Source organism: Thermobia domestica, chromosome 7 (assembly GCF_964235325.1).
Source record: "Thermobia domestica chromosome 7, izTheDome1.hap1.1, whole genome shotgun sequence".
NCBI lineage: Eukaryota > Metazoa > Arthropoda > Insecta > Zygentoma > Lepismatidae > Thermobia > Thermobia domestica.
This window is the reverse complement of record NC_137460.1, coordinates 108,122,698-108,148,156: the sequence shown is the minus strand read 5'-3', so window position 1 is coordinate 108,148,156 and position 25,459 is coordinate 108,122,698. Positions and strand designations below refer to the sequence as shown.

General features: G+C 34.9%; 1 protein-coding gene across 1 annotated transcript; it reads left to right on the top strand.

The window, feature by feature from the left end:
• The first annotated feature begins 613 nt into the window (after positions 1-613).
• Aos1 (SUMO1 activating enzyme subunit 1) lies at positions 614-19,877 on the top strand. Its single transcript, XM_081765104.1, has 2 exons — positions 614-767; positions 18,419-19,877. Exon 2 carries the CDS (start codon positions 18,427-18,429, stop codon positions 19,441-19,443), a length of 1,017 nt encoding a protein of 338 aa, XP_081621230.1. The 5' UTR covers positions 614-767; positions 18,419-18,426; the 3' UTR covers positions 19,444-19,877.
• The last annotated feature ends 5,582 nt before the right edge of the window (positions 19,878-25,459 follow it).

The following is a 25,459-nucleotide window of genomic DNA, read 5'->3' as shown; positions in this document are numbered from 1 at the left end:
TGCATGTAACAAGACTTTGAAGCGCTAAAATGCTTAAAACAATAAGTTGTACAAGTTTTACATTTAATGCGAAGTTAACGTTTCAGTAAAGCCGCAAAAATTTTGTATGCATTTTAGCGTTTTTTCTTTTGCCTTCCTCATAATGTATCAGTCTTGTATGTGATGAATCTAGTGCTTCTTCCTCACAAGACGGTGTAACACTCTAAAGAAATAGCAAATTTAAAAGATAATAATTATCTTCCTTGCATTTAAACCTCGAATAAAGTGATTTGAACTATATCTCGACTTTTATCAGTGAGTATTTTAGTTATTCTAATTTTACTGCACAATGTAGTCTAGTGCATCATGAGATGATTTACTTCATTCAGATGTTATTATACCAATACGTAAAAGGAAAAGACTTTCATGCTATTGTCACAACAACAACAACAACAACAACAACATAATAATAATAATAATAATAATAATAATAATAATAATAATAATAATAGGGCTCAAGAATAAGTACCGTAGCTTTTCAATTGACAAATGAACAAAGGGGACAATATTAATTACTGTATATAACGCTTGATTTTTGAGCGCACCATAATACTCTACAAAATACGATAATTTTGATTATCATGCGCAATAATTGCCAGCTTATTGGTTGGAAGCCCTGTAATGAACCAATTTCCAACCCTGCAAAAGAGCACGCTTTCGTATCGTACTTGGTTAATGCCGGTTGTCAATCGTAATAGTTAAAAAATACTTTCTAAATATATTACAAGGTAAGTTTTGTTTTAAATAGAACAGTATTAAATATGTTAGAAGGAGCGAAATAAAGAATATGTGCTAATCGAGAGTATAGGTTTAATAAATTTTACTGATGACACCTATGCCATTATTTCACAGCAAAAGAACGAGAATAGAATAGAATAGAATACTTTATTAGTCATTAGACAACATAGTTGCAATAGACTTCGTCCAGAGTAGTATTTAAATTGTAAAAATTATTGAAATGTAACAAAAAAGAAATTATGACTATTACTAACTGACAGTTAACTAATTGAAACTATTACTAATAGTTAAACTAACTTTTAGGCAACACAATTTGCAATTTATACTTCATATTTACATTGACGGCACTACCACATAATAAACAAAAAGCCCATTAGTACCATTATTCGGGTTAAGCCTTCTATTGAATTACATCTTTCAAATTTGGGCGAAGATCCGTAGTAGCAATAGCAATAGTAACAGTAGCGATAGTAGTGGTAGATTAGGTAATGGCAGGTTTAGTTGAGTTCTGGTACTATGTTTTAAATCCTTCAATGAGGTATGTCGTCTACGGAACTTCACCCTCAAATTTTTAACAGCTACATTTTATTGATTACAAATGTATTCCTCAAATTCCGTAATACTATAATCTATTAACGTATTACTAATGTGTTTGACAAACTGCTTGTTTTCCAAATTACGTACATGTAAAGGTAACAAGTTGAACAGTTTTATTACATTATATTTAAAGTTTTGCTGCGTCGTGCATAATCTGGCAGACGGCGTTTCTAAATTATCTTTGGGTAATAGTATACATGAGAATCCCCTGATCTGCGTTTCTTCTGTGTTCTATTACCACTTCTACATGAAATACCATAAATTTTCTACGTAGTGCAACAGTAAGAAGTATTTATGTGCATAAGACATGCGATATGCGTTAAATCCCCCCCCCCACACACATAGTCATGTTTTTTTTATTTTATTTATTTATTTATTTTTTTTATTTTTATTTTTTTTTATTTATTTATTTATTTTTTTTGCATAGTTTCTGAGTGTGTACTGCCCAAATTAATTTCGTACCTAAATAGGTTATAGTTAAGGAGCCGTACTTCCCATTTAGGGAAGGACGAGAAACGTCATACTTTCAGGAATTATTCAATGACTATCTAGGATGTTAAAAAGTAGGTAATAGACAGAGTTCTTGCCCTTGTACTTAGGGTGTTTAGGTAGTGCAACAGTAAGATGTATCCTCGTGCACGGGAGATGAGAAGTAGCTGTTCTTAACTATTACCCCTAAATATATGCCTAACAACTTCACATAATTCTGGTAATTTATGCTTACGCATTAAACACTTATACTATCCTTAAGTTGAACAGCATGGAAGAATGCAAAGTGGGATTTTTAAAATGTAAGGGTAGGTTCTCGTGCAGGTTTACTTTTGGCGCACCACTCAAAATGAAACATAATTCGCTAGTTTCCTTCGGTGCAGTTTTACTATACCGATCCATAGATTGTATAATGTACGGAGAAATTTGGAGAAGCCTTAAAGTTGCCCATCTTGTGTCGACAACAGAACCCAACGACCCGCTGCGGGGCTTCTTAGGCGTTCCTACTACTACTATTACTACTCATACTACTAGTACTGTTACTGTTTATACTATGGATCCATACAGTAACACTGCACATTTCCTTCTTATTGTCTCCTAAAAGATTTGCATTGGGCGAGATGAAAATATGTCACTTGCCATAGATAAATTTGAAAGGAGTCACCGGAAGTAATTGTTGAAAAATTACGATTGTTTTTCGATTTGGTTATAAAAACAACTTCCGGATGTATGCCGTAAACACTAATGTAAAAACACAAAACAGCCTGTGCTAGGTGGCCACGAAAAAGCACGAATTCTGTCTAACCCAGTCAGGGCAGGGCGAAGCTGGTGCGGGCGCGTCAGTGATGGTGGGTATATGCGTAAGCGAGAGTAGTGAAAAGAAGTGGGTTATGAGCAAAGATACGATTTTCAATAGTACTTGTCATGGTTTCATACTAGTAACGCTCCACTTGTAAAGATAAAATATAGCTTCTCTACACTATGCAGAAATACACCGCCGATGGAAATTACCATCTTATAGAGTAATCTCATACCAGGGTGGATTGATTTAAATCAAGATTTAAATCACTTGATTTTTTAAATAAAAATCGTTGATTTAAATCAAATTCCGAAATGAATTAATTTAAAGTGAAAGTAAGTAAAATCCCGTTTCTCTTCTGTTATTTTGATTATGGAAGATAATAATCATAATACAATGAGACTCAAATATATGTAAGCACAGTATGAAAACGAGTATCATATAGGGAACGATCAGGGAAAATCCCGTTTGAACGGGTTACGGGTGAACCCTGCTTTCTTCTCTTTGTAACACAGGGTTTTAAAATTTTTATTCCAACGGGGAAATCACCATGGACATTTAAGATGAAAACTCTTTTGTGTCCACGTGTATTTGTTTGTTTCCAGATAATAGGGGCGTATTTAGAGGGATCCGATCCCCTCTCCGAAACAAAAAAAAAAAAAAAAATAATAAATAATTTTAAAATTTTGGGCGAAATTTATGTACTAAATACATAGAAGTTCCTCGGGATCGCAATACGACAAATTTTGGATGCGTTAAAATATCGAATAATACTTTTGATAAAGTGGATACTTGACCCCATTGCAGAACATGCCGCGATCTGCGATGTGATCGCAGAAAATTTGCCGCGCCTGTGCAGGAAAAAATGTCAGAGGAAATAAAATAGCTAACAGAAAAGTATAAAAATGTGCCTGCTATGTATAGATGTCTTAATTGCACGGACAACTCGCATTTGAACTGTTTTTCACGTCACATAAAGCATATTTTTAACAATCACAAATGTTTGTTCTTCTGGAACTGATCATCTTGAATTTTTTTATTTTGGAATTTCTGCAGAAAATTCCTGCAGGAATTCGTGTTATTATTCAGTTCAAAATCTCTTGTCGTCGCGAATTCTGTCGAGGAATTTGAAGCTTAAAATATATAAAACGATAATTATGCCTTTTGTGCTGTATGATTGTGAAACATGATCGCTTACGCTGAGGGAAAAACGCAGACTGAAAGTATTTGAGAATAAAATCCTGAAACGAATATTCGGAACCAAAAGGAACGGAAATGAGGAATGGCGAAAACTTCATGATGGGGAACAGCATAATTTACACTATTCACCAAACATTTTTAGGGTCATCAAATCTTGGAAGCTCAGGTGGGCAGGACATGTAGCTAGAATGGAAAAAAGTAGGAACGCTTTCAAAGTTTTAACTGGAAGTCAAATCGGTAAACGACCATTAGGAAGACCTAGGCGCAGATGAGAGGACAATATTAAGATGGATCTCGCAGAAATAAGAATACAAAATAGAAACTGGATTCAGTTGACTAAGGATAGAAGTCAGGAGAGCTTTTGTGAACATGGCATTGAACCTCCGGGTTCCATAGGTCATAGAGTGAGTTAGTTAATTTTAGGCGAAATTTATGTACTTTATATGTATTTCGTGCCGCTAGCTAGTTCCAATTGTTTAAAAATATGCCCCTGACAAATATCAGTAACTTTCGTGAAAAGGAAAGTGTCATGTTGATAAACATTGCTGTACTTTTTACTTAATGCTTAAGAAACATTGTTTGGGATTGAAATAGGTTAACGATTGGGAATTAATTCAAAATTAAAACCCAATACTTTCACTTAAATGACATAATTAACATTTAATACTATTTCCTAATGTTTTTTCTTCAGTTCGCGACTTATACGAAGAAAAAGATTTGATTTAAATAAAAAAAAATCAACAAAAATGATTTTTTTGAAAAAAATCATCAATTTTTTTCCACCCTGTCTCATACTTACACTCACTTATTTTATCCATCGTAAAATACTTGTATTGATTTTATATTAGTAATCCTGTACATGTAAACCTAAATTCAGTTGTATTACTTTTTATAAAATTGTGCCACCTGCGGAAATGTTTTCCGTATAAATATGTCTTTTCGTACGAGTATTCAGTTTTACCTGTAAATCTTCCAAAATGTGTTTCGCCAAAACTACACCAGTACCAATACCGATATATATGTAGGGTATCTGTAGTTGATCCCGTAATTTTTAAACTGCAGCCTTTAATGGTTGTACATGTGTAGTTAGCGTGGTTTTGGTTGAATGTTGGTGATAGTTAACTTTTGGGACACCACATTTTGGAAGATTTATGGATAAAATTCATAGTTTGCATGAAGAACCGGTCTTTGATTGGCGATGGGAGCCCAGAGTTGGACCCACCTGAAGAAAGAAAAAAAAAAAAAAAAAAAACACTTGGGTTTTTGACCTTTCTGTTAGTATATTATTGATACAACTAAGGTGATCACATTGGAAGTTATTTTTATCAGATTTTGAACTTTCTTTGGTCGATTCCCGGCGGGAGCTCATGTGGTTCGGATTCCACGTTAATCAGTAGGTCCACGTCTCATATAGCCTCGCTGCTGAACGGGACGTAAAACTCAAAATCAATCAATCAGTCAACTTTCTTTGGGCGAATTATATGCTTTTATGTTAAGGTAATCAACAACATTCAACATAAGACCTTTATAAAGTTCTGAATGCACTGAATGAATGAATTTAAAAAACTCAGATTGAGATAATTGTAGAACAAATTAATGAGTGGGTTATGCTGATAGCCTATTTGAAGTAAAATAACCAATTTTGTATTTTAGAAAATACTTTCCGTGAACAGTGTGCTTCCTTGCTCAGCGCCGCCGTTATCCCTCATACGTTGACAGGTTTAAGATCATAGGTGCCGGTACTAACAGTAAATATGTAAATACATTAGTAAAACTATTAGTAGTATTTCGTATCTTTCACGGTAAGAAAGGTTTCAGTAAAATTTGGTTTTTCAACAACAGTTCAGTCATTTGTTGCTACCTTCAAATAAGCATTCTGTAGAATCAACACCAGCAGTAACGTAAAAATTCGTGTCAAAATTAAGAAGATTAATGCTCGGAGCTCCCAAGACTACGTAACGCTTACTATTTTAAGTGCTGAATTCAAACTTCAGTATTAATGGAAGTTTCGATGTACAGTAAAGCAAGCTGCATTTTCAAGGAAAACCTATCGTGAAAGAAGTGTTCGGGAAATTCCCGCAATGGAACCTGCTAGGTATCGTAAGTGAATACTTCAACAATAAAACTATTTATTTTACGCTGGAAGATATTTAATTTCATTTATGACATTTACTTCAATAAAATATGAACTTCAATAAATTTACTTCAATATAGGCCTATCTTTGTTAATTGTTTTAAATTAATTTTCAGAAAAGAACTGTTTTAAAACAAGTGCTCGGGAAATTCCCGTAATTGAACGCACAAACAATCGAAAGTGATCTTCAACAATAAAACCATTTATTTTACGTTGAATAATATTTATTTCCTATAAGACATTTGATGAATTATGTCTTAAATTAATATAGCTATTTGGTATTCATATTTGGCGAACGTTACAGGCTCCTGGGGTGACTCGATCTACATTTGTTTGTTTGTGTGCCTGTACCACACAGTGTTCAAGTTTTGGTCTTTTAAATTTCAGGATACAAGCTGGAAACACACTAAATTTTCTGTATAGATTTTTTCGGCATACCAACGTAAAGTTACAAAGTGGTGCCGTTTCTTTCTTTCTTTTCTTTCCTTTTTTTTTTTTTTTTTTTTTTTTTTTTCAAAATAGCGATATCCACGCTACAAAGGGTAGTTTTCGGTCTTTCAAGTTAAAATTTTCAAAGTAGGAGCACGAGAAATTAAATTAGCTGTATATATTTTGGCGGCATAAAATTTTAAAATGGTGGCCATTATTCAAAATAGCGGATATCCATGCTACAGGGTGCAGTTTTCGGACTTTTTAAGTTGAAATTTTGAAGGTAGAAGCACAAGACATTCTAAATTTGCTGTGTAGATTTTTTCGGCTATCCAACAGCAGTGAATAGAAAATTGTTGCAAGTTGTGACAATGACAATCTTGAAATGTAAATCATATTTTAACATTTTTACCCCAAAGACATTGAAATATTTTGAAAAAAAAAAATTTAACCCGAAAAAAAAACACATCGACACAGGTGGGTTGGTGTTTTTAAAAAATACCCGTTTTTTTTTTCAAACCCTGTGAGAGCCAGCTTTTTAACCTACTTTTTTGCGATATTCTACTCAGATTCGGATGTTTTATGGTTCCATACGTTAAATTAGGTTACGTTACGTTACCTTACCAATATTTAATTTATATAATATTGCCGAGTGAGCTTTAGCAAGTGAAAGTGGGTTAGAGACCCGCATAACACTTTTTTTCTGTCTTCATTACGAATAATTCACTTTCTTTTCCCACATAAGTCACTATAAAGTTCAAGTTCAGTGCTCTAGAGCAAAATTAGTCAAAATTTTCATCACGTTTTACTCAAACTTCTGTAAATCATCTTTTATATATATATCAGAGATGTGCGTCTACGCGTAAAAAACGATAGTTTACGTTTACGTGTCAACTATGCGTAGACAAAGTAAACAACGTAGACTATGTAGAATATGTCAACAACACGTAATTTAATATGGCGTCGTGGACAATAAAGGAGCTTTCTTTTGTCGTTACCTTGCGAAATTGCGTTCAAAATAAAATGCCTAGACCAACGAATAGTAACTTTCGAATACTTAGTTTCGTCTTGATGAAGGAAAATGAAAAATGTTATGCATTTTGTAAAATATTCAAGAAAAATTTGGCAAATACAGCAGCTTCAAGACTGAAAGCCCACAGGTGAGAATTAGTTTTGTAAATTTCATTATAAAAGCAGTGCTCGAAGTGGAAAATCTTAGGAAGTGGTATGTGCAGAGCAGAGTAAACACACAGATTAGCTAATTCCCTCTACTTTTTATGTTAGTCGTTTCCCTAATCTTTCGCTGCACTGAAGCAAAATAACTGAATGAGGAAATGTCAACAAACGAGCAACGAAATTCTTCCTTACATTTGATAGTGGTTGTCTACATAGTCTACACGGGAAAAGGTGTAATGTAGATTACGTATAGATTACAATAGACAATCGCGTAGACGTAAAATTATAATTTACGGCACATCACTGATATATATGTATCCAGTTTTAACTCCAATCTCTAAACTGTTACCGAAAAGATTAACAAATTTCTGCAGGCGACAATATTAAATGCAAAGTGATATATCTGTATTGTAGGTTTAAGTGTTGTTGAACATATCATTTCCCAGAACAACTTGTATATACCATATATTCGCTTACGCGTCTGTTCATCTTCGCTGACGCGACTGTTTCCTTCGGACTTACTCGCTCTCGCCTGCCCTGCGTTGACTCGGTTAAATAGCATTCGTGCTTTTAGTGCTCACTTAGGATAGGTTGGTTTGTGTTTTTCTATTAGTTTTTATGCCATATATCCAGATCCCGTATTTAATAAGCAAATCGTAAAAGCATTTTAATTTTTCAACAAGTACTTGTAACGGCCTCCTTGAATTTTATCCATGCCAAGTGAAATATTTTCTTGTTGCCCAGCGCAAATCATTTAGAGACAATAAGATGGAAATGGGTGAATTGAGTTATAATTTTTCAGTAGTTATTTCGAGTGGTGTGCATGTGAATATTATCGAAGTTAGGTTCCAGGTACGAGTGAACCCAAGGTAGTCCAACGGTAGATCCAACAAACGCCTGATTCTTTTTAAATAACAAATAAGTGTCGTTTCACGGTGTAAAACTAAGATTTTCAAGGTGCGAATTCGATATTCAAACTTCAAGAAGTTTTAGGTGTACAATAGAGTAATAAGATCAAAGATAGAGCCTGTTCCTCTGACGCTGAATCCTTACGAAAAAGTCTTTACTCGTTGTGCCTTACCTTCTTAGTTCTGTGCCGATAAAGATTGAATCAAAAAAAAAAAAAGTTTATTTCAACCACTTCCGATTTGAATAACTGCTAAGGGAGGATATAGGATCAATTTTTGGAACACTGAATCGATTGCAGGAAACCGCATGTTGATAGCATTTACCGTTCTTTCTCTTCGGAAATCAGTGTTGAAACCGGATATAATAGTAAATCTTAAACTAGGGTTGCCATTTGTCTCGGAAAATCCGGGACTGCCACGGAATCGAGATCTGCGTCCCGAAAATATTTCTCGAGACGCTTAAATGTCTCGGATTTCAGCGAAGAAAAAAAAAAGGAAGTTAATATTATAGTTTGCTTTATTCACAGGATTAGATATATAATTATTCTCTTCAACTTCTGAGAGTGACAATTCAAAAGTAAAAAAAAAAAAAAAAAAAAAAAAAAAGGTCATGCTGACGTAAGCATACATGAGAGCTATTGAGTTGTTAGTTTGTAAAAAAAACAGGGTTGGCAAAAACCATGATTTTTATTGAAAAACACGAATACGATTTTTTTTCGTTTTAACCCGGTTTTTTTGTTTAAACTAGTTTTTTTATTTATAATAATAATTTGCTCTATGTTTTATGCAAGAAATAAGTTTGTTTCACCTTGGTGTTATTATGCAACAACCGGGTTATGCTGGAAGGGGTCACATAAACTGAAAGCGGAATCCAAACCGCTTCTCTGCTTACATCTGAGAGAAATTTTCCTCTAATTGAACTCCTAACCGGAACTAATTGGCCACGAATGCGATACGTCTGCCGATTCATTCACGAAGGACTCCTGATAACAATGCGTTGTACTGATCATTACATATTTGTTAATATAATTTTCAGGAGTCGTTTCAGAAGAACAGAAAGGTAAACAGTTGCACTAGTGAAACCATTATACAGAATTACATATGGACAATTTCAAAATACTACAGAGTAGAGAACAACTAATTTAGTCCAAGTTAGTTCACTACGACTTTTATTAGTCCAAGTTAAAGGAATACAAGGACTTAAGTTGCATATCAGTAAGAAAAGTGAATCGAGATACGAATTATTTGAGTTCACTTTGGCTATGACCCATTTATACATAAATGGATACCAAAGATACTTCTGATTTCAATAAATACCTCTCGTGGGGTTTGTATGATCTTCCCTCGCCAAAAAATATGGCATTTTGATGTATTTTATCAATAGTAAACATTATTAAAATGAAACAATATTTAGAATTTTTCTTTGCAATTGCATAACAATAATAACAAACTATAAAAAATCACAAAAGAAACATTCATAAACTTATTTTTAAAAAAGTTGCTCTTGTAGTATAATCTTTTTAAGTAATTAATGCGGAATTTCGGTCTGAATATAATACGAATAATATACGGGAGTGAAACGTGATAACCTACAAATGTGTGTTCATCAAGATGTTACGAACACTTACACTTTCACGAACATTTTTCGTTTTTTGGTTTAAACCAGTTGGTTTCTTTGAAAAAAACCAGCTGGTTTAAACCAGCCAACCCTGGTTAAAAAAAAAAAAAAAAAAATAACAGAAATAAAGTAAAAATTCAACGAAAGAAGTTCTTTGAAAATAACAAACGTCCCAGAACATATTGCCAATGAATTAACCGTTAAAAGCATGTGAAAGGAAACATCATTATCTTGAATGAGCTAAAATAGACTGAAAGCCACGAAACATAGTAGATCCTGAGAAATTAATAATACCGTGCGGGAGGGAGTAAATTGTGTGCTTACGTTTGCTTAACTAGGGAGGAGAAGGTCTACGAAACTTACTAAAAATAATACTAAATAATACTTGAACAATCTATCTAACGGAAGAAAGTAAATTAGCATATTACACTTCTTTTCATTTTTGAAATATGGCAACCCAATTTTAAACTATTTACGATTTTAGTAGTATGGTGTGGATTGTCATGCTATGTTGTGTCGAAATGCTAAATCTTTCAAGAGGGAAAAAAAAAATTTCCGTTATGTTACCGTTTCATTCTGTGGCCATAAACTTTGAAACCGGAAGCAATGGTAAACATGAACCCCTTTGGTTTCGGTAGTGTGTTGTGGATAGTTATGTTGTCTTGAGACACTAACTTGTTTTAAAAAGAAAATAAAAGTCCTTGTTGTCTGTTGTCGTTTTTCTTCTGTGGCAGTAAATGTTGAAACCGGAAATGGCTAATATCAACCACTTCTGGTTTGAATAGAAGGTTAACGGAGCAGAGAGAGCCTAACCTTGGGACGCTGAATCGACTACATAAAATACAGTGTGCCCATGGAGTCGCGCAACCAAAGTTTGTTGCGTATATCTTTTGATCTAAAAATGATAAAGACTTGAGACTTGAAGCAAATGTAATCATGTTATATGTAGATATTTTTGAAATCATGACCAATACTGGAATTTGTAACGTTTTTGTGTATTAACGAAATAAATTACCATAATTGTAAAATAAAAAATGTGCAAAATGAAGAAAATCAATATTCATTTGCAGAAAATTGATTTCCTGTGGGTGAATTCCTGTGTATATGTACAGTATGCATCAATATTTATCCATTGGTGCGAAAATGTGAAACTTTTTCATATACAGTACTGTTAAACAAATAAATGTACATCTTGTGTAGAGAATGAGAATTAAATTGACAAAGCTATAGTTATAGGGAGAAAGGCAAAGGCTTTAATACATCACGGAGGACGGCAGAAGTTTGTAAATACAAATGATGCCTAATGTAGATAAATGACAAGAACATAACACGAACACGAATTAATCTATGAAACAAAGGAAAAACTATCATAGACGAATCGAAGTGCGGATTCAGAATTCGATTATATCAATGACAACATATTCAGGGCGAAGTGGTCGTGGTCTAATGGTAAGATAGCCGACTGTGAATCTGAAGAATCGTATTGTAACCGACTATGAATTTGAAGGACCATAATTCGAATCCACTGAAAGGGTTCTTTCCTTTTCTAATTTGTTATTGTTACGATTCTTCATAGGCCAGACATTTTTATATTTACTCTAAAGTAAGGTAGAAATGCTATTATTGACGATATAATTTTTACATCGTCAATATCATTATGTAATTCTGTATAATGGTTTCACTTATGCAATTGTTTATATTTTTGTCTTTCTGAAATGACTCTTGACAATTATATTAACAAGTATGTAAAGATCAGTACAGCCTATTTTTATCCTTAGTCCTTCGTGAGTGAATCGGCAGACATATCGCTTTTGTGGCCAATTAGTTCCGGTTTGGAGTTCAAATGGAGGACAATTTCTTTCGGATGTAAGCCGAGAAGCGGTTTGGATTCCGCTTTAAGCTTATGTGCCCTTTCCAGCATAACCCGGTTGTTGTATAATAACACCAATGCGAAATAAACTTATTTCTACCCATACTAAAAAAAAAAAAAAAAAAAGTTTAAACAAAACAAGACAAAAAAAAATAGTTTTTTTTTGTTGTTTTTTCACTGAAAACCATGTTTTTTGCCAACCCTGCTTCTCCCAGATCAAGTATGTTTAAGACAATAATTGCAGCTCAGGACGAATCGCTGGTAGAAGACGTTGCAGGAACAATCCAGTACCGCATAGATCTATCTTGCGGGAGAAAGCTGTAGAATACGGTTGTTCCCACGAACCCATACGGCAAGGACTAGAGGCAGCCTGTCAGAGAACTGTTGTCCTGCTACGAAGACCATTCTCACATAAGCGCACAAAGCGAGACTTAGATGGGCACAGTGAAACTTGAACTCCCACAGGCATACTGAGATCTAACTATATTGAGTGATGAGAAGATATTCCTGTGCGATCAATGAGGAAGATTCATCCTCTGTAAGTTACAAGGTATGTACCTCAACATGTAGTGCAGACAGGGCAATCTGGGTTGCACCACACTTCTAGGATTACTTGGCAGCCGCTGACCGAAGAGAACTGATTCTGGCGCCGGACGAATGACCAGCCAGGTGTATATTGATATCCTAGTGAACACCTTGTTACCAGTTACTTCGTTCTCAAGGTATTGTGGAACAGAAGGCTTCAGATTCTCATTAAGCAGCCGAAATCAGTGTCTTTTAATACAAATAATTTATTTGTCAAGTACGTACATGACTGTATTTATATGAAAATGTATAATACAACATGAAAACCTGTGCTTGATATTTATACACAGCCTGCCCCGCTGGTATAGTGGCCAGCGCGTACCAAAGTTCGATTTCCAATGGGAAAACCTTGAAATTCCACCTTGAACTAGGTCTACATCTTATATGGTATCGGAGGTGCTAAAAAGGGGACGATAAAGAAAATAGTCAGACCGTAATTGCGTGATACTAAGTTCGAATTTTGGGTCCGTTTTCATCGTGTGTTCACATTTGTTCACTTCGCCAAAATAATAAGTGTAGTCCAATCAAAGTCTATGTATGTTCTAATACGTGATGTTCTCGTAATTTATTATTGCGTGTTGTTTTACTGTAATTGTTGGTTTGAATTTGCATTTATCGTCCCTTCCAGCAGCGAGGTATATGGGATGTGAATCTATAGCTTAACGTGAAATCCGAACCACATGAGCTCTCGCCGGGAATCGCACCCAGGTTCTCCCACGCCAAAGGCGCGTACTTTAACTGCTTAGCACTGAGTTATCTCCTAACAGTAATTGTTTATAATGTAAAATTGCATATGTTATTTCATATAAACCTAATCCATACCAATCATTTGTTCTTTAATTATTTCAAACGATCTTCATTCTTTTAGTATAATCAGAATCTCACGATGGGCGTAGAATTAGTATTTATTAAACGTTATAGTATACCTTAACACTAATCCTAAGCCCGAGTAGAGTTCGTAGTACCTTATTAATAAATTATGACGGGTCTTACATATGAATCTCCTAGTTACCTTCTCCGAATGGTGGTCAATTGTGCAGAAAACTTATTTGAGCTCACACCTAAAAAAACAAAATAATTTAAAAATGTAAAATAAATAAAATCGTACATTTAACGGTGAAATTGTGATCGTCTTGTAAGTTGAAAGGCTATTTTACACTGTATTGCACCAGCAAAAATCAAATTTTTTAGACGCCCAAACTACGTTATGCATAAGTGTTTGAAGTCTTATAGAATGGGTTTGTCCCTCCGTCTGTCGACAGGTATCAGAGCAAAAACGGTATGAAACATCGGGAAGCAATTTGCAATACATTGAGCGTCCCAAGAGTAGGTTGCATCTGCTCCATGAACTCTCTATTCGAACTGGAAATGGTTCAAATTAGTAATTTCCGTTTTCAACATTTATCGCCATAGAACGAAAATGGTAACAGATAGCCAGGTAATCTGCAAACGATTCACTGTCCCAAGGCAATGTATCGTGACTATTCCGAACACTCGATTAAAACCGGAAGTAGTTGACATTTAATATTAGTCCGGTTTCAATGCTGATTTCCACAGAGCAAAAACTGTTAAGAGTTATCGAGGTGCTGTTTTCCGGAATGGGTTCATTGTTGCAAGAGTAAGTTCCACCTTCTTCACTAAGTATCTATTCAAACGGAAAGTGGTTGAAGTTAGTCATTTCCGATTTTAACACTTAATCGCCATAGAACAAAAATGGTAGAGACAACACCAAGTAGTATTTTGCAAACAATTCAGGGTCTCAAAAAAGAATCATCACAACCCGCAACACATTACCAAAACCAGAGGTGATTGAAATTTACTACTACTTCTGGTTTCAATACTGATTTCCGGATTCGGTAAGAGATATCGAGCAGAAAACGGTAAGAGATATCGAGATGCAGTTTTTTTTAATGGATTCAGCTTCCCTAGAGTAGGTTCTATCTCCTTCCTTAACCATCTATTCGATCCAGAATTCGTTCAGATTACCGATTTCCGGATTCAGCCTTTAAACTGTTTCTGTCTTTGATCTCATTAATCTATTGCAACCAGTAGTTACAATAGTAGTACTTGAAGTTTGAGTATTGAATTCCCTTAATTTGGAAGTTACTGTAGTTCCACACTCTGAAACGAAACTCACTTGTCATGTAATTAAAAACACCTTATTTAATGTAACTTTGTAGCTGTTCACCACTGATATCAGTAATAAGCAGTTCTTGTTATTTTATCCACATTATGATTGATTAGGATGTAGCGTCCTGTTCAATGGTGAGGCTATATGGAACGTGGACGTACCATGGAATCCGAACCACATGATCCAAACCCATGTTTATAGTTACATAAGTGTTAAAAATATGTGAAAATGTCAAATTCGCCCAATAAGACTATTTAAAAAAAATGTGATACAGCGTAGGTTTTCGAGCAGGATACAGAGGTTGTTCAGCCTACGTTTGGCCGATTTCGATCCTTTCCCCTCCCGGGCAGAATGGACTCACCCGACCTGGCTCGTGGCGTCCTGCAGTGTTGTGCAGTAGCTTCCTGGGAACGGAGTTGTTTTTCCGCACGGACGACAATAACGCACAAAACAAGACCATTGTTGTGAGTGTTGTGTTAAATTTGTTTCCAAGTGTATGGGTTTCCGCTCCGTGACCAAAATACCGCCCAAACTAAGCCGGTTTTGGGAGGCTATGTTGCGGCTCTTTATGACGCCCACTTTAGTATTTCTGTCATTAGAAAACAGTGCAAGAAGAATGGTTGCATCTTCAAATTAAGTGGAATAAAAAAATGTTATTAAAAAGTACAAGGGCAACGAAGCTCTACCATTTGGATCACCAACGAAGTTGCCTAGGAAGCGGGAATGCACCAAGGCCACCTCCACCATGCAAAGGAAACTTCGCAAAATGGCAATGCAAGAAAATCCGCCAACACAAAGGTGTATGGCTAATCGTCTTGACGTGTCTTTGGGGACTGTGAGCCAGACGTTACACCGTCAACTCAAGCTGGAAAACGTCATGAAAACTCGCGGCCATCTTCTCACGGATGCCAACCAAAAGGAACGAAAGTGTAACGCCCGGAAGCTGTACGAACGGCATCTGGCTAAGCAAAGGTGGATGTACGTCGTAACGCTCGATGAAGCATGGATTTACCTTTCCGACTGCGGCAAACCGAGAGCCATCATGTACCGAGAGAAAGGTGCCAAGAACTTCAGAAGGTGGGTCCGTGTCTGTAAAGAATTCTTCCCAAAAGGGTTCATGGTCGTTACTGGCTACTGTTACCGAGGTAAACTAAAGATTCGTTGGGTGGCGAAGAACTGCAAAATAAATTCGCAGTATTTTCAAGAGCAGATCATGCGGCCGATCTACGAGCATGAGATTCCAATAATGTACTGAAATGACGCCAATCTGGTGCGCATTCACATGAACAAGGCCTCATCACATATCTCACGATCGTCCCTCGCATTCTACAAGGAGATGGAGGAGGCAAGTGGTATACATGTGATACCTTTCAATGAGGTGCCTGTTAAATCTTCAGATGCAAGTTCTATGGACTATTGTGGATTTGGATTGCTGAAGCGGGCGTTGGGAAAACGGCATGTGACAACTGTGGAAGGACTTTGGAAAGCTGTGCAAAGGGAATGGGACGAGATTCCCTTCCCAGTTCTTCAGAGAACCCTATTACAGTGGAAATTACGCTGTCGGGCTATTGTTAGGAACCAGGGGATACAGATCGAGCACTTACGGACCTGGCGCCATGGATTCTTCTAAATTTTTAGATAAGTCGAAATTGGCCAAATGTAGACTGAACAACCTCTGTATTAATAAAAAAGGCTCAAAAACACAGGTGGGTTTTCAATTTTTTTTTTTAAGAAATGGGGCATGCCCCATTGAGCAAACCTTGTTATTAACAGTTTCGAAGCACAGAAGAACTTGGTGTGCGGGTAGCTCAATTAGTAGAGTAACTGACTTTGTGGAGATGAAGAGTTTCGAGTGCCCGTTGTTTTGCGGCCAAACTTTTCTTTGGTTTTCCATACTTACATAGTAGTATCCACTACACATTTATTGAGGACATCAAATAGAAATAACTTAATTTTCGAGTCTTCGACAGTTTGCTGATGCAACGAAAAGAAGATAGAGTACTACATGGAGATGTCTGGTCATTATCACAATGAGGCCTTATTATATATTGTAGAGATAAATTATAAAGAAATAGCAGTCCTGTCCGTCATTAATCTATTACATAATCATTATCACGTTTTAATAATAATAATCCAAAACGCACCTAAACCATCCGAGTGAAAACCAATTGCAGGCAGCTTCAGCGATAAATTGTCATCATCGTTTGAATCTATTATTTATGTAAACATAAGATTTAGTGAGACCGTGTAAAGGGTACAAGTGGGTCTGAAATCGAACCCGTGTTTGCGGCTTAGTGTGCCGGTGCGCGAACAACTACTAATACATTTTCCGTATCCTGACCAGCCACATATTTTCACTTTTAAGGTCTGTGGTCATCCATATGGCCAGGAAGTGGAATCAGTAGCGCAGGACGTAGGATAAGTTAGCGAACAGCCACGGTAATCCGAAGACCCAGGTTTGATTCCTGGTCCAGACGTACATTTTTCACTCTTTGAATTTCATTGGATTATAGAGGATATGGTGTGAGAAAAAATTCATTGTTCCCTCCGTCCATTTATTCATTTGTTGTTTCTATATACATTATTTAAGATTTTGTGTTTACAGGTAAAATGTTCTTGTCTAGATTTCTCATATAACTTATTCCAGTTTTTCTGACAGGGTAATGGCAGAAGGGCAGGAAGCTAAAAATAAATTAGATTAAATACGTCTGCTTTTGTATTAATATAGTGATTTGTAATTGTTACACTTTTCTTACACCCTTTTGCACCAGACAAGTTATGGAGGATGGAACTGCTATTTAAAACGGAATCCAAAACACTGGAGATCCAAAGCATTTTGATCCCAGCAAATTTGAATTTGGAATTGTGCTCACCGAAAGCTATTTCTTTAACTGTGAGATTACATTGTAACCTTCGAGAAATACGAGGTTTGCAGCGTTAATTCTTGCAACACTGCTGTATGTACGCCATGAAACGGAAATAGAAATTTTCACTTGTATCACACATTAGATCAATTTTTCTAACCTACCTAACAAATGGAGTCGTCTTTTCAACCCACTCGCACTCGCCGGGACGAGAAGAATAACGTTGTGATCTAAAATTGTACAACCACATGTTACAGATGAAATGTGCCCTCTTCAGAATTACTCTTCATTTTTGAAACATATTCGGAGGCAGTTGTTACGACATTTCTGCTTAATCCTTCCATGATTCAGGAGGTCAGTACTCTATAGCAAGTAGTTCAACCTTTGGCTAATTTGTTTGCTCGAGCGGACCGGGAAGTTTTTCAATACTCTTCGAAGTTAAAGCCTTATGCCTGTAATATTCAAGACGAAGGGGACACTTCCTGTTTAATTTTTTCGTTGCGAACTGGCGCTTTTGAAAACGTTCCTGAAATTCTCATTGAAATCGTCAGTAAAACAGAAACTGCTACAGATATACTACGATTTTTGCATCTCAGAACAGGTTGTACAAAAACTAGAGACAATATTAAGGGACAGTAAAAGTTTTAATAGAGTTATTATCCTTTCTGTATCGCTTGTAAATAGAAAGTTGCCATTACTTCGAAATATTTTTCTTAACATTTTCAAACAAACACTGTTTTCAAAACATTACATTCTCTTATGGTACCGTAATTTATACGTATGAATTACTGCGCTCGTTCGTCGTACATTTTCCATTAATAGAAGTTTTTGTCTTTTTCAGAAAACAACATGGCTGGTACTACTACTACACTTTTGACAGAAGATGAGGCTGCATTGTATGATCGTCAGATAAGACTGTGGGGTTTGGATTCACAAAAACGGCTTCGCAGATCAAGAATTCTTATCGTTGGAATGAAAGGGTTAGGAACCGAGGTGTGCAAAAACATTGTGCTCGCTGGTGTAAAATCAGTAACATTGCTGGATGATGCCACTTTGACTGATGAAGATACGTGCTCACAATTTTTGGCGCCACGTGAAAGCGTAGGAAAGAATCGAGCAGAAGCGTCTTTATCACGTGCTCAACAGCTGAACCCGATGGTTGAAATAACGGCTGACATAGAAAATATTTCGCAGAAATCCGAAGACTATTTTCGGAATTTTGATGTTGTTTGTGTAACAGGGTGTAAAACTGAAGAATTAATTCGAATCGATGAAATTTGTCGCAAATTGAACATCAAATTTTATGCAGGAGATGTTTTCGGATTTTTTGGTTTCATGTTCGCAGATTTACAGGATCATGAATATGAGGAAAAAATTCCAGAACCTCCGAAACCTTCAGAGAACTCTGATTCTTCACCGGCTGCAAAGAAGGCGAAAGTTGAAAATCAAAAGAAAGTGTCTTCCTTCGTCCCATTAAAAGCAGCGTTGGAAGTTGATTGGAAAAGGCCTGGATATTCAAAGCGTTTGGCTAAAATGGAGGGATCTTATTTTTTAACTAAAATTCTCTTGGCATTTCGGAACAAATTCGACCGAAATCCTGATCCGAAAACGAGAGAAGATGACATCTCTGAATTGAAGAAGCTCAGGGATTCGATGTTGGAAGAAATGGGAGTTCCTGGTCAGAAAGTGGACGATACTCTTCTCAGAACCACTGTGGGTGAAGTAAGTCCAGTGTGTGCTGTAGTTGGTGGTATTTTGGCCCAAGAGATCATAAAAGCAGTATCAGGAAAAGATGCCCCACATAATAATATGTTTTTCTTTAACTCTCAAACATACGCTGGTATTGTGGATTGTTTTGGAGCGTGAATGTGTTGATGTAAATTCAGATGTGTCGTATTCTGAAATACTTTCTCTCAATTTTTTTTTCTTTCGTAATATCTGTATGTGTGTGTGATCATCTTGTACTTTTTCATATGGTTAAGAATATTTTCCCAATATTTGAATATTACTATTATTACAAGAGTCAGTCTGTTTTCCAGTTATATAGGGAATATATTCAAAGTGAAGAAAGAAAAGTGAACTCGATTACAAAAACTATAGTGAAACCATTAATAGATTTTGGAGTATATCAGTGTTTGTACTGCTAATGTTAACTTCGATTGCTGTCGCTAGGTTTTGAGTGACTAGTAAATTTATTGCTTTTTGTTTTCTTTCAGCTGTTTCTTAAAAGACTTAATCTCAGAATAGTTCATTTGTTTCTTTGTTTTATTTAAAATGCATATCTCTGCCATCATGAAAAACATATTTAATGTGCTCTGAACTTTTTTTTTGTATAATGTACAAAAGTATATAATCTTCAGCATTACATAGCAAGAAACATTTTTGATATTACTGTTAGTTATTTTTGAGTTCCGGGGACATTTGCGTACGGTAGTCAGGATAAGGTGTAGTAACTAATTACAAAATTATTGGAATCCATAATAGCAAGATATATTAGGATAAATTGTTGTACAATATAATATAGATATCATATTTATGTGAATTTGTTACCATTTACAATCAAGTTCAGGAATAGTTGTAAATTTTAATGCTTATCTTCAGAAAAGCTGTATTTATACGAAAGTACAGAATTGTATAGTCAGACACAAAAATGATTTCCTTTCATATCCGGTTTAAGGTTGAAGGCTGGCTTTTAAGGGAGTCACAAGCTAGAAGAAAGAAAAAATAAGATGAAATGTATTACTTGTTATTGAAAGTTTTGTAGAGGCAGATTAGCAATGCCTACCTAACGATTGATTGTAGTGCTTAATTTGGAAACGTTATACCGCATTAAGAAGAGAAGGAAGAATGTTTAAAAATTGTTTTCTATTGTTCAGTGACCATAATCCTGCCCGAATTTGATAACCATTTCTGAACTTGAAAGGAACAGATTTTAATTTTAACAAGATAACACTGAATTCTAAATGATTTTTGGGGATTCCGTGTAGTAGTCCGAAATTTCTCCCTGCTGGAAGCATACGGTTGTTTTGGATCCTACCTTAAACTGTAGGGCCTCTGTTGTGTGAAGAAAGTACAGAGGAGAAAACCTCGTTTGTCTATAAAATTGAAGGGCATTTTACTAATGTAAGGTTTATGTAGTATACAACTACGTGGTTTTCCTTTAGTTGCATGATTTATGCATAACATTTTAACAGATATCTGGATAACTGTTATTACTTTAAGATAACTGTAATTACTTTAAACTTGATTTAACTATTTATGAAAAACTGAGCGTCATATTTGTTAATAGTATTATTTGAAAATTATACTTCGAATAAAATCAGATACAGAACTCTTAAGTGAATATGTATTAGTATTTTTAATTTAAAGTTCAAGATAATATATTGTGGTTTAATTCCTCTGCTGTGATATAAGTGTGTTGCTTACGATCTTATTTGGTACTAAATAATAAAATTGCAGTTTTGTTGAAAGAAACAGATGGCTTATTTTCTTTAAAAAAAGAAAATATTAAATTTCCGATCTTATTTGGTACTAAATAAATTGTATACTGTAGAACTATGGTTAACTTTAACAGTAATTTAAATGTGTTTTTGTATGTCGTATTTAGTTTTATCGTGTTCTTTATAATAAATTTCATTTCGTTTCATTTTCTTTTTTTAAAAAACCTTGGTACCTAAAATAGTTTTTGAATTCAGTGAAGTCTAATATTAGATATAATAAAATTGTAGTCTTGTTAAAAGAAACAGATGGCTTATTTTTTTTAAAGAAAAACTATTTAGTTTCGCCAAGTACATCTGTCTATACTTTTAATTGTATCGATTTATATGCCACGCAACTCTTTCATTACCAGTTCTGATATTAGTTAACAAGGAAAATTTCTCACCACGTAACTATATTTCCATTAATATGTCTACTGTGCTACATTGCAGGTTTTAAAAATATATATCGTATGGTAAATTTTAATTTTTAAAAATGTATACAGAAACAGACAAGTATAAAAAAGAGTAGAATAATATTATAAATACAAATAAGGAAAATCGAAGGTTATAAAAATCGTGAGATACTGATGCAACGATAAACGAGTAGTCCATTCTTCATAAATGGACACTGAAATCAATGTCCTAATGGCCAAATAAAATATATATCACTTCTTGATATAAGTGAAGAGAGAAATCTTACTTCGTATTTTATGCCCGTGAGAAGCGTCACAGAGTGAAGGAAGATGATTCTTTTGCTTAAGTTGAAAAGTATTCTTTAATAGTTATAGTTTGTAGTAAGTGTCCGAATGTGTGAATAAGTTTAATCTTCAACAGATTCTAAGACTTATATAAGAATCTTCCATTTCAGTTTAAATGGTATTTGAATAATCCCATTAGCAATATAAACTGACAGAATGAGAGTGAAAGGCAGGTATGCTAATGATTATGATACATATAAAGCTGAATGTGACTAAGGATTCTGTATTGGAGGTAAGGATGGTCAAGTTTGAACTCAATAGAGTAATTTCATCTTGTATGTTAATTACACTTGTGTTATTGAATACTGTTTGAAATGTTGCAAAGAAATAATTGCGGCACTGGAAGTACATATTACTGTGAATTTGTTTGAAATAAATACTGTAAAATTAAATTGTCTTGATAAAATTAAATTACTTTCATAAATATTACTTTCTGCACTGTTCAACTGTGTTAAATAAACGTAGTGTAAAACACCATTTAATTGATGAAAAGGAAAAGATTATTTTTTTAATGTTCTTGAATTGCAAACACTCTTCCTAGAATGCGAGAAAAAGGTAGACATACCGATCGAAAAAGCATATTACACTCTTGGTATCATTCATTCCCTGAGACAACACTAAATTTAGAACGTAAGCGTAGCATAGCGAAAATAACGCTCACTCAAGACCTTGTTCTATAAATCTGTTAAATGCCCAAGCAACTGCCGTCTCATCACAAGAGTATGCAGGGAACTTATCTTCTAGTTTATACTTATTAACGATTATTTCTACATGAAGAAGCACCCTATCAGATGTTGGGTTGACATTTACTGCAGTAAAATCGCTGAACGGCTTTTTGATTCAATCCTCTTCCTTATGCGTATTCTCTGAAGACAGTTTGATAACTGCGATCTATTTCTAACATCATTGAAACGAACTCTGATTTTTGAATATCTTTAAAAATACCCACATCATCACTAATTAGGCCTACATTGATTAGATTATTTTGTATAACACTGGATGTTCCTTTAAATACAGATTCCGTTTCAAAATGTTCACAGGTTCCCATCTTTTTAAAAGATTCAAAGTGTCAATGTGATTCAAAGGATTCTTGTTATTAAAAAATGGATCTATATTGTCGTGGACATGGAATGGAAATTGTTGAGCAAAGAAACATGTAACATCAATTAAACTTTTTTAAGTCTTAGTTTTTTCCTTACCTTTTGATTGTGCTAAATTTTGTTTATTTCCTTGGCTACCACAAAATTGTACAGATCTACAACATTGAAGATGACTTGCTGATTTTGTATTGTAAGTCCACTTAAATTACAGCATCAAGCAGAAACCCATTTTTAGAAGTGTCTTCTGAAAGCAAGAGGCAAGGTCAACAAAACAGTTACTAAACGCTCAATTGCACACAAGCCAGTTGTGAAGTACGTAATTAGAAACCTTAAAATGTTTGGCATAGGACCTGTTCATTTCAGTAACTTCAGCTGTCAAATTTGGTAATGGTAGCACACAGGGATGTGACTGGAGAGTTGCAGGCTTCTAGCAAACTTTTATGGTGCCTTTTCCTGTCTCGGTTTATTGAGTGCTTCTGGTATAACATCTGTATGTATATGCATAAGGATCACGCCAAAATTCAAATAAAACTAATCACATGGTTAGAATTCTATAATGCTTACGAAATTTGCACTTCCACCTTCCTCATTGCCTATCTTTTCTGTGTATGCTTGGAATAGTGGATTGCATATTGGAAGAAAGAGGGTAACGTATATAATCTTTGACACCAAAGTAATTTATATTTATCGTTTCTAGTTCTCATCCAGTGTACTGTGTGAACACTATTGTTCATAGACAGGAACTCCGCTAATATAATTACGTAGATCTACTATTATTTTATTATTACTTTATCCATATATAAGCCAAAAACCTTGCATGAGTTCGTTACGGTAGTAACTCAACAATGGTATGCATTATTATAATTATAAAAATTAATATCACGTGTTTAACCATTTTCTTTAAAAAATAATACATACATACTTGTACGGAATCCCTTTATTTAGTAGAGTTCTGGACTTTGCCAGTCCAGTCATCCAACCTGTAGTACGCTAAATCAGGCACAAACTACTAAATCGTTGATAATGAACACTCATAAAAGAAGCAGACTGGTAAACAACATTAAGACGTCAAAACTCACGTGCACGTTTGCTTATAAGGTGGATTTTCCTGTGGCATGATATACGCTTATCAGCATGCATTTAAACAGAATACAAACTATGTATATGAGAAAGCGAGTATACCCCGTATATGTACTTTACTGTGTCTTCACATTTAAATGGCTGAATTTTAACTAGTCCCTAGGGTATTCTAGAGCTGTTTCTTCACTAATTACATACAAATATTTTTACATTTTTCTTTCTTTCTTCATGAATGTTGGTCGTCGGAGTAAGACATGTATTGCAGGTGTTTCAGGAATCGGTGAAGCATGAAATCATGGGAGTTGCATTTGAATATTGGAGAATTAGTGTTGGATTCTTCAACTCTGGGTTACGTGTAAGGTGTTCTAATACTCAAAATTTCATTTTCTGAGTAGTGATAGTGTATCCTTAATAGGTGGAGTAGAAATTAACACAGGACCGCAAACCCTTTACAAACTTCCAAAGGAAGAACAATGAAACTTAGGGAAGATCATGAGAATATAGTAAGGAAGTTTGTGCAAAGCACCTCGAGATTAAACTTTCGGAAGAAAACTATATATTACACTAGACTTGGCATAGTCAAAAATAGGCCTATGATTGTAAAATTTCACTTATGCAAATGGAAATCAGAATTTTTCAAGAAATGCGTGTAAGGCAAAAGACTCCCACTGTAATATTTGAAAACTTTTCTGTGCGTAGTCGTGCAGTGAGAAAAATAAAATTACGGTGCACATGAAGGAAACTAAAGAACAAGGTAAGCTGATAACCATTTACGTTATAGAGAATTTGAATGTTATAAGGATTTCCCGGGTGAAGGCCAAACCAACTTATATGACAGATCCTCAGGGAAAATTCCGGTGACAAATAAGAACTTTATAAAAGGCGAATCACGAAGATATCCGGATAGGCAGGACCATTTTACAAATTACAGGTTTTTTTCGCTTATTAGGACACTAAAGAAAAATATAGACACAAATAAAAATAATTAGTTTCAAATGTCAGACAGAAAATTTCGCGTACAAACGCACAATTACATGGAAAAATTGCATCGAAATCAAACTCAAGCACAATTACAGTTATCACAAATTATTTTCGCAACCAAATTAAAGTTAAGCATACTTACAACAGGGTATTGGTACACAAATGAGATCTCGATAATATACTGTATTTAACAATACGTTGTGGTTTTTGCAGATTGTGAGTGGAGTTTCTACGTTCTTTCCTGTTCCATTAGTGAACTGCACGGCGTGGAGGGTGGGTCTAGGTCTACGTCTCATAACCTTGCTGCTAAAAGTGACACTAAATTAGAGTCTAACCAAATCAGATATTCGCTTACATGCATCGGATATGGGCTATAGATAGCCCCCGTTATCCGTTAATACTAACAGATTGATTCCATTAACAATTAGCCGAGATAATCAGTTTGTCTAGTACAGAAATTAAAAAAATATGTATATTCTTACCT

Coding starts and splice junctions, on each gene's coding strand:
- Aos1 (XM_081765104.1), top strand. CDS start 18,427: ATGGCTGGTACTACTACTACACTTTTGACAGAAGATGAGGCTGCATTG.